At 49.0% G+C, this 10,625-nt stretch overlaps 1 protein-coding gene across 1 annotated transcript in view; it reads right to left on the bottom strand.

The window, feature by feature from the left end:
* The window catches only part of LOC119086987 (CMRF35-like molecule 6), a 13,489-nt gene extending 3,280 nt beyond the window's left edge, over window positions 1-10,209 (bottom strand). The window contains exons 1-4 of the mRNA XM_037201195.1: window positions 9,964-10,209; window positions 6,625-6,764; window positions 4,520-4,526; window positions 3,407-3,689 (exon numbers count right to left, since the gene is read on the bottom strand). Of these exons, the coding sequence (XP_037057090.1) occupies window positions 3,407-3,689; window positions 4,520-4,526; window positions 6,625-6,764; window positions 9,964-10,209 (676 nt within the window). The remainder of the gene's footprint in view (window positions 1-3,406; window positions 3,690-4,519; window positions 4,527-6,624; window positions 6,765-9,963) is intronic.
* Window positions 10,210-10,625: the final 416 nt, after the last annotated feature.

Here is a 10,625-nt window from a genome sequence, read left to right as displayed (position 1 = left end):
CCCCCAATAAGACAGGGAACTAGATCATCTTACAGTCAGGTTGCCTAGCAACAGGACATTGAGTCAGAGCCCTTGACCCTCTCATCCTGTAAACATCCTATACAAACATCCTGTTAGCTTGCCCCACCTTATGCAGATGACAGCTTCTTGCTCCCCCCACCCTGTGGAACTATATAAACCTTTGTGGAAGAGAAATAAAGTTGCACCTTGATCAGAATCTAGACTTGGTGTCTTTGCTTTGTATCTCCTGTCCCTACATTCCTTCCTTAGGGTGGCGAGAACCCGTTGAAGCCCTGCAGGCGGGGCAACTGATAGCCCAAGAATTAGCCTGGAACTGTGGGTCTAGCTCAGTCTCTCCATGGACCTCCACTACTAAGGCCTCTATCCAGGCAGGCACTGCCTCCTCTACCCAGGCTCCCAACTCTCTTCTAAACTGAGTTTTCCTATTTCCTCCTGGTGGCTCTTATTTGTTATTTATTTATTTATTTATTTATTTATTTGGTTGGTTGGTTGGTTGGGTTTTTTTGGGGGGGGTAGGGTCTCACTTTTATGTAGCCCAGGCTGTCCCGGAACTCACTATATAGATAAGGTGGCCTTGAACTCACAGAGATCCACCTACCTCTATCTTCCATGTACTGGTGTTAAAGGCTTGCGCCACCACAAACCAGTGACTGTATTTATTTTCATTAGTTAATTAATTAATTTACTGATGTGTGTGTATGTGTTCAAGTGTGTGTATCCAGGTGCACATGTGTGTGCATGAATGTGCAGCCCAGATGATAACCTTGGATGTCATTCCTCAAGAATCATCACCTTGTTGTGTTTATTGTGAGACAGGTCCCACATTGCAGCTCTGGCTAGAATGGACTTTGCTGTGTATTCCAGGCTGGTCTTAAACTCAGATACTGGCCTGCCTTTGCCTCCCAGTGCTGGATTATAGGCATGAGTCACCACACCTGATCCATCTATCTTCTTATCTGACAGGATCTCACATTGGCATAGAGCTTGCCAAGGAGTCTAGGCTGGCTGCCCAGTGAGTCTCAGGGATCCTCCTGTCTCCACCTCCACAGCTCAGATAATTCAAGTGTTTGCCACCATGCCCAACATGTGGGTGCTGAGGCTCGAACTCAGATCCGTTACCAGCAAAGCCATCTCTTCAGGCTCTGGGTCTATTTGTGTAGTAACTTCTTGACAGGAAACTAACTCCATCTCAGCAGGTCTGGGTCTGGGTGTCATTGCTGTGTCCCAATCTGTAGATGAGCAACTGTTGTTCACAAGACACTCCCCCAGGTCAGTGTGGGATTGGAAGATGCAGGAGATGCCCAAGGAGGGAGATCCAAACCCTTCTACCTCCACCCTCTCAGCATTACCCCCACCCACAGTCCAGAGCCCTCAGGGTCTTCACCGGGGTTGTAGGCTGGGACCAGGAGTTGTGTCCTCTGTGGTCACGCTGGGCTGAGTGTGCACTGGTGAGGATGTGGGGGACCCAGGGTATTTGCTCTATTCTCGGGGCTGTTGCCTGTGACTGGAGCAAAGGATGGAAACACAGACTGTCCCAGTGACCTCCACTCCATGTCCTCCCCACTGAAACCTCTGCAGGTCTGCTGCACAAGGGGCCTAGGACATGGTGGACCACTGTGTGACAGCCTACAAGCCCCAATATCCACACTGTGTCCTGATCAGGGCTTCCTTCCCCAGGTCTTTCCATGGTGCACTGGGGCTGGTTGGCACTTTCAAACTTGAGGCCAGTCTTCTTGTAGAGGAGAGTTTAAGTGTCAGAGACAAGACACTTGGTGCCAGGTCCCTTCCTGCCTCAGTGACACCTTTTGCCTACTTGTCTTCCATCCTTCTGGGGACAGACACAGAGTGGTGGGACTCTGTCTGCCTGGCCCAGTCATTCCCATACTGTCACCCAGACAGGCAACTGGACAGTCTTCTCTGAGGAATAGAGAGATGGAAAGTTCTAGAAAGACAGATGCTTGGAGGACCCTGTGGAGAGTGGCCTCTACTGAGGGGAACTAAAGACACCAGTGGGATTTGGTTCCACACTCCTCACTATGAACCCACAGAGGATGTTGGAGAGAAGCTTTTATGAGGGGGCAACAAAATTGAGAACCAGAACAGGAAGCTGGGTGTGGGGATGGGAGCCTGTAATCCCAGTGCCAGTGAGGCAGTTAGGAAGATCAGTCATTCAAGATGAATCTCAACTACACACTACAGTTTTTGGCTACACAAAAACTGGGCTACACAAGACCCGCTCTCAGAATAGAAAAATACCCGGAACAACAGAGCAGTTCATCGCCTTCAGCCCCCGCCACCACCCAGCCCTTAAAGTGATACACTAATTCGGGTTCTGTAAACAAGGGAGGCTCCATTAGGGGAGAATGACTGCAGACATGGAGAACATTGGGACCAGAGGAGCTGAGAGACTGTCTTCATCCAGCTTCACCCTCTGCCTGCGAAGGGGAACTTTTTGGGCATTCTCTGAGTTTCTTCCTGCAGTAAATGGTTCCTGGAAAAGGAGGATGTAGGGTAACTTGGAGGTGTTGAATGGATTCCTCAGGGATCAAGTACCCCAAAATACAATCTACCCTTCTTCTTGTGTCCCTAGTTCCACTCAGAAGCCCCAGAACCACTGTGATGAGGCTGGCACCTCGGGACCTCCAGTGAAGGGAAGTGTCACTTGGGCCAGGCCAGAGCAGCATTTGAGAGAGGGAAGCAGATAGGCTGGGTTCTGTTCCCACATGGAGTTGGGGACAGGACCAAGTGAGACCTGGGAGAGAGGACTTGTCTGCTATCAGGGCAGGAATTCACAAAGAGCTAGTGGTTCAGGGCTTGTCTCTAGGTCTGAGACTGTCAGGTGGGACACACAGAGAGTCTCCTACAGGGGCTGATGAGATAGCTCGGTGGATAAAGTCTCTGCTTGCCAAGCCTGAGACCTGAGTTTGAGCCCCAGGACCACACTGTGGAGGGAGAACTAAGTGCCAGTTCTCTGATTGACACACACACCAGGGCTAGTCCAAGTAACTAACTAGATAGATAGATAGATAGATAGATAGATAGATAGATAGATAGATAGATAGAGATGGATGGATGGATGGATAGATAGATAGATAGATAGATAGATAGATAGATAGATAGATAGATAGATAAATGTGATAGAAAGTGAGTTTCTAAAGAAGTCAGGTTTCACATTGGGACTGTGTGTACATGCACACACATGTGTTGGTGTACATACATTATCACACTTACCACACATACTCTCACAATGGCACATGTGGACTCACACTCCCTGTGCCTGAGTCACTGATTCACCAAGCTCACCATGCTATTGTATCTGGCTTCCTTCTTTCATGAGGGAATGACTGACCTGGACTCAGGATGCCCTGACATGAAGAGGGCTTATCTGGGACCACGGACACCACAACTTTGAAGAAGTCATCCATCCCCAAGGAGGGATGGATCTCCCTCAAGGAGTCATCAAAAAGCAGTATATCCACTCCACATATGCAGGTGCCTGCATCCTCCAGGGTGAGGTTCTCCAAGGTCACTGTGAAGATGAGGGTGGCTGGATGGTCCCTGATGGACACTCGGCCATTCCCAGCTTCTTTTGATGCTCTGGTCCTGACAATCTCTTTACATGTTGGTAGCAGCGACACTCTGCACCAGTATTTCTTATTCTTGTGTTCCTACTTGTACTGACACCGCACACTCAGGGACTCTCTCACTGTGCTTGTCACCTTGCTGGGCCATGCAGAGGGACACAGCCTGGAAAACACAAGCCCCAATTCTGCACCTCACAGCTGGATGGGGGTCAGGACTCCCTTGGTCAGCTCTTAGAGAACTTTTGGTCTGGAGGAAGCATTGAGAATGGAGACAGGCCTTGTTAGACCAGGAGTCAGGACTGAGGTGAGCACCTGTGTTGTCCTGAAGAAGGGCGGGCAGGGGCTTGTCCCTGGAGAAAGGAAGGGCCCAGGAGGAAACAACACGTGTGTGTGTGTGTGTGTGTGTGTGTGTGTGTTGTGTGTGTGTGGTGTGAGAGAGAGAGAGAGAGAGAGAGAGAGAGAGAGAGAGAGAGAGAGAGAGAGAACAAAGAGAGGGAATGAGGGAGTCTTTACCTATGTACATATCATGTGTATGTCTCTGTGGGTGTGACATGTTTTTATGCAGGAGTCAGTGCTTCTCTGTATGTTTGGTATGCGCACACACATGCTTGCAAATACATGTGTCTACACAATATAGACTGTGTGGTATGACAATGTCTGTCACAGTTAACCCTCTCAGCAGGTCTGACTGTCTCAGGTGTGGTAGTCATGACTGTACTGTGCACTGATTCCTGACAGCACCTGTGAGGTAAACTGGCCACTCCTGCCCACCCCTACTCCTTTTCTTCACTCTGGGCCCATCTTCCTCTGCTGGCTGCTCTCTCCCACTCCATCCCCCATCCTGCCCTCTCACTTGCTCCAGTAGTTCCCCTTTCAGAGCTGTAACCCCCCCCCACACACCATCCCGTGCTCACCTGGGACCTGCAAGAGGAGCAGAGCTGAAGGCAGCCACACTCCCATCACTCTTGGGGTCAATTCTTCAGCTCTGATGTCTCCTGCCCACACAAGCCCAAGAGAGAGGGCAGTGTCCTTCTAGAAAGTCCAGTGTTCACATGTCAAGTTCTCCTTTCTGTCCTTTCTTCCTGCTCCCCTGGGAGGCTCCAGATGAACTGGTACAGGAAATGCGCTGAAGATGCTCCAGGACTCAGGGGCACAGGTTCCATCATCCCAGTGAGGGACACATCCCTGGCCATGGACTGAGGATGTCACCTGTCCCCAGCCTTCAGCTAAGGGCTTCACAACCTTCCACCTATGGCCAGCCCTAGAGAGCATTTCCTTTTTTGTTCATGCTGTCCATCCTCTGTGATAAGCCACTTCCTGAGCTGACTTGAGATCTGTCCATCTTATCTTGCTCCATCTCCGTGAGGAGAAGAACCACCTCCTTCACTCTTGTGAATCCACACCATATGTGCCTTGTTGCTCCAGTGAAACCCTGTTGAGTTCATTGTGAGTGGGAGGTTCATGGACAATTCTGATGGATGCTTGGCCAGTCTCCTCTTTGTATCTTGGGTCTTGTTATCCCCAGGTGGTGAACATGGATGGCAAACCATTGTCATGTCCTGTATTCCTCTTCTCATTATTCCCATGGGGACTTGTGCAGTGCTGGGACCGAGCAGAATGAAGGTATTGGGGGCCTTCTGGAGAGCCTGCTCCAAGTCCACCTCCAGGGTAATGCAAGAGAATCCACTAAGTTGGCAAGGGTTAGACTGTTTCTTTCTGAGTGTATTTAGAAATAAGTTTTAATCATCTCTTGCTAGTGAAATAAGGAAACACACATGCTTTCTGATGTTAACTTTCTCTTTACTTAACCTTAATAACCAATTAATGGCCTCTGACTCTTCCTGTCTCCACACAGCTTACACATCTCCACACTGCTGCATACAGCTGCAAATCTTTACAGACATACATCTTTTCACATGGCTACACAATTTCTTGACATACATTTCTCTTCTCCATCTCTTTTCTAGGCAGCTTCATCTTCCATGTCTGCACACAGCCACAGCTAAGCATCATCTAAACAGCCTCTCTCCACACAGCACCTTACACAGTCCTAGACACAGCTCTCCACACAGCTTTCTCTCTCTCTCTCTCTCTCTCTCTCTCTCTCTCTCTCTCTCTCTCTCTCTCTCTCTTCTCTCTCTCTCACACACACACACACAACACACCACACTTCCGCATGATTTCCTCGCTCTTTACTCACTCACTCACCTTTCACCCATTTATTTCCTTACACGTCTGTCATGCTTCTTCATCTCTCACTCAGCAACACACACACACACACACACACACACACACACACACACACACATTCTGCAGCAGCTCTCACATAGCTCTACACAGCGTCTCTCTTCACACCGATACTGCTGCTCCTCTCGGCCAAACTCTGGACAATTATAAGTCACATTTTCAACGTGCTACCATTCTCAACACACAAGATAAGCCACTTAGTTTTTCCTAGGCTGGTAATGGCACACTGACCACACACGTAGCTCTAAGTTGGTGAGGAATCCAAGACATGAAACACGGCTGAACCTTGAGCTGTCAGGGTACGTATGCACCAGCAGCAGAGAGGGAACTACTGCAAGGATGAGTCTTGATGGAAACAGCCTGGCCTTGATTCAGCAATGAACAACATCTGGGAATTAGTCTGTGTACATTCTGTAGGGGCAGCTTAGTCTGCTTGGACTAGTTCTAAGGTCTTTGCAAGAGTATGTAAAAGGTTGTTTTTGAGATGAGAATACTTTATTTTCTATGTCAGTAAAGAAGAATATTCTGGTAATATTTATGTTCATCAGAATTATACGCTTAAACAGAAATCACAGCTAAGTAAAGATTTGTATTAAATGGTATGTATATGTATTTATTGGGCACATTCTTTTATGTGTTTGACACATCACAAAGCGCTTCTAAAAAAAAATCTCAGAGTATTCTCAGGAACATAGTTTTTATTTGATGTCCTCTGCTACCAGAAGAGCTGTGTCAGGGACATGAACAGAGCTTTGATGTCAACAGACCTCACTGATTCTCATAATCAGGACAATGCTGCTTCTTCCAAGCACTCTGAGGCCTGTTCACCCAGAGGACAGCACTGAGCATGATCAGGAGCAGGGGCACCTCCAGAAAGACCAGGAGCTTGAAGTAGATGCTGCTCACCAGGGACTGTGGGGACAAGGTCACAATAAGCTCCTTCCCTGAAGGTGGTGATGATGCCTGCACTGTGGTTGGTCTCTTTACCAGGTGTGTGTCAAGGTGCTCTTTTCAGGGACAAGAACAACGAATCTGCTGATTGAGCTGTGTGACTGAGCCAAGAAGTAGCCTGGAACTGTGGGTCTGGCTCAGTCTCTCCGGGACCTCCACTCCTAAGGCCTCTATCAGGCAGGTGCTGCTCCTCCACCCAACCCAACTCTCTTCTAAATTGAGCTCCCCTATTTCCTTCTGGTGGCATCTTATTGTTATTTTGCTATTTACTTATGTTTTCTTTGGGTGGGGGGTTTAGGGGGACAGGGTTTCTCTATTATGTAGCCCAGGCTGTCCTGGAACTCACTATGTTGACCAGGATGACTGAACTCACAGAGATCCACATTTCTCTACCTTCCAAGTACTGAGGTTAAATGCTTGTGCCACTACAGACCAGTGGCTGTATTATTTTCATTAATTAATTATGGATTAAATAAAATAATTAATTTGCTGGTGTTTTGTGTCTGTGTGTGTTGTTGTGGGTGTTGTGTGAATGTGTGTTGCATGTAGGTGCACATGTGTGTGCATGAACGTGGAGACCAGAGGATACCTTGGGTGTCATTCCTCAAGAATCATCACCCTGTTATGTTGGTGTTGGGACCGGTCTCACTATGCAGCTCTGGCTAGAATGAAATTTTTATGAAGTCCAGGCTGATTTTCAGCTCATAGACTGGCCTGCCTTTGCCTCCCAAGTGCTGGATTAAAGACATGAGTCACCACACCTGATCCATCGATCTTGTTAATTGACAGGATCTCACATTGGCCTAGAGCTTGCCAAATAGTCTAGGCTGGCTGGCCAGTGAGTCTCAGGGATCCTCCTGTCTCTACCTCCAAAGCTCAGGTATTTCAAGTATATGCCACCCTTCCTGACATGCGGGTGCTGAGGCTCGAATTCAGATCCTGTACCAGTAAAGCCATCTCTTCAGGCTCTGTGTGTGTTTATGTAGTAGGCAGGAAACTAATTCCATCTCAGCAGGTCTGGGTCTGGGTGTCATTGCTGTGCCCCAATGTGTAGACGAGCAACTGTTGTTCACAAGACACTCCCCCAGGTCAGTGTGGGACTGGAAGACGAAGGAGATGCCCAAGGAGGGAGATCCAAATCCTTCTACCTCCACCCTCTCAGCATTACCCCCACCCACAATCCAGAGCCCTCAGGGTCCTCACCGGGGTTGTAGGCTGGGACCAGGAGTTGTGTCCTCTGTGGTCACGCTGGGCTGAGTGTGCACTGGAGAGGATGTGGGGGACCCCGGGGTATTTGCTCTGTTCTCGGGGCTAGAGCCTGTGACTGGAGCAAAGGATGGAAACACAGACTGTCCCCGTGACCTCCACTCCATGTCCTCCCACTGAATCCTCTGCAGGTCTGCTGCACACGGGTCCCTAGGGACACGTGGACCGCTGTGTGACAGCCTACAAGCCCCATGGCCCCACCAAGTCCTGGTCAGGGCTTCCCTCCCCAGCCCTTCCCATGGTGCATTGGGGCTGGTTGGCACTTTCAAACTTGAGGCCAGTCTTCCTGCAGAGGAGAGTTAAGTGTCAGTGACAAGACACTTGGTGCCAGGTCCTTCCGGCTCAGTGACACCTTTTGCCTCCTTATCTTCCATCTTCTGGGGATAGACACAGAGTGGTGGGACTCTGTCTGCCTGCCCAGTCATTCCACACTGTCATACAGACAGGCCACTGGGAAGTCTTTCCTGAGGAATGGCCAGATGGAAAGTTCTAGAAAGACAGATGCTTGAAGGACCCTGTGGAGAATGGCCTCTGCTGAGGGGAACTAGAGACACCAGTGGGATTTGGTTCCACACTCCTCACTATGAACCACAGAGGATGTTGGAGGAGGGAAGCTTTTATGAGTGGAAACAAAACTGAGAACCAGAACAGAAGTGGGTGTGGGATGGAGCTTGTAATACCAGTGCTGGAGAGGCAGAGTCAGGAAGATTAGTCATTCAAGTTGAATCCCTACTACACAGTGAGTTTGTGGCCAGCCTGGGCTACACAAGACCCTCTCTCAGAATAGATAAATACTGGGAACAACAGAGCAGTTCATCGCCTTCAGTCCCACCCCCACCCGGCCCTTAAAGGAGGCACTAATTCGGTTCTATAAACAGGGAGACTCCATTAGGGGAGAATGACTGCAACATGGAGAACATTGGACCAGAGAAGCTGAGAGACTGTCTTCCATCCAGCTTCACCCTTTGCTGGGAAGGGGCACTTTTGGGGAATTCTCTGAGATTCTTACTGCAGTAAATGGTTCCTGAGAAAGGGGAATGTAGGGGAACTTGACGGGTTGAATGGATTTCTCAGGAATCAAGAAGCCCGATATATAATCTACACTTCTTGTGTCTCTGGTTCCTCTCAGAAGCCCAGAACCACTGTGATGAGGCTGGCACCTTGGACCTCCATGGAAGGGAAGTGTCCACTCGTTCAGCCAGGGCATCCTCTGAAGAAGGGAGTAGATAGGCTGGGTACTGTTCCCACATGAGATGGGGACAGGAACAATGAGACCTGGGAGGAGGACTTGTCTGCTATCAGGACAGGAAGTCACAAAGAGCCACTGATCCATGGCTTGTCTCTGGGCTCAGATTGTCACATGGGACACTCAGAGAATCTCAACATTGGTTGATGAGACAGCTCGGTGGGGACCTCTGCTTGTCAAGCCTGAAGACCTGATTTAAGCCCCAGTACCACACTGTGTGGGAGAACTAAGTGCGAATTCTCTGACTGACACACACCAGGGCTTGTCTAACTAACTAGCTAACTAACTAACTAAATATATAAATGTATGTATGTAATAAAAAGAGAGTTTCTAAGAAACTCAGGTCCCATTGTGCCTGTGTGTACACGCACACACATATATTGGTGTACATACACTATCACACATACCACACATGCTCTCAGACTGGTACAATGGAATCACACCCCCTGTGCCTGAGTCCACTGATTCACCAAGCTCACCATACTATTGTATCTGGATTCCTTCCTTTGTGAGGGAATGACGACCTGGACTCAGGGTGCCAGACATGAAGGGAGCTTACTGGTCCACGACACCACAACCTTGAAGGAGTCATTGATCCCAAGGTGGATCGATTTCCCATGAGGAGCCACTGATAAACGGTATGTCCACCGCACACTTGTAGGTGCCTGCATCCTCAGGTAGGTTCTCAAGGTCACTGTGAAGTGAGGTTGGCTGGATGGTCCCTGATGGACACTCGGCCATTCCCAGCTTCTTTTGAGGCTCTGGTCTTGACAATCTCTTTACATAGTACGATGACACTCTGCACCAGTATTTGTCAGTTAGTCTGTAATTCTCCTCGTACTGACATCGCACACTCAGGGAATCCCCCACTGTGCTGTCACCTTGCTGGGCCATCGCAGAGGGACACAGCCTGGAAAATACAAGCCCCAATTCTGCACACTCAAAGCTGGGTGGGGTTCAGACCTCCCTTAGTTATCTATTAAAGAGCTGTCTGGTCTCAAGAAAGCATCAAGGGCTGGAGAGATGGCTCAGAGGTTAAGAACACTGGCTGTTCTTCCTGAGGTCCTGAGTTCAATTCCCAGCACCCACATGGTAGCTCACAACCATCTGTAATGAGATCTGGTGCCTCTTCTAACATGCAGGGATATATGCAAACAGAATACTGTATACAAAATAAATGAATAAATCTGAAAGGAAGGAAGGAAGGAAGGAAGGATCGAGAAAGGGGACAGGCTTTGTTAGATCCAGGAGTCAGGACTGAGGTGAGCACCTGTGTTGTCCTGAAGAGGGGAGGTGGCTTGTCCCTGGAG

This window comes from Peromyscus leucopus, chromosome 8b (genome assembly GCF_004664715.2).
Source record: "Peromyscus leucopus breed LL Stock chromosome 8b, UCI_PerLeu_2.1, whole genome shotgun sequence".
NCBI lineage: Eukaryota > Metazoa > Chordata > Mammalia > Rodentia > Cricetidae > Peromyscus > Peromyscus leucopus.
Note: the sequence above shows the minus strand (reverse complement) of the source record. Positions and strands in the feature narration are given on the sequence as shown.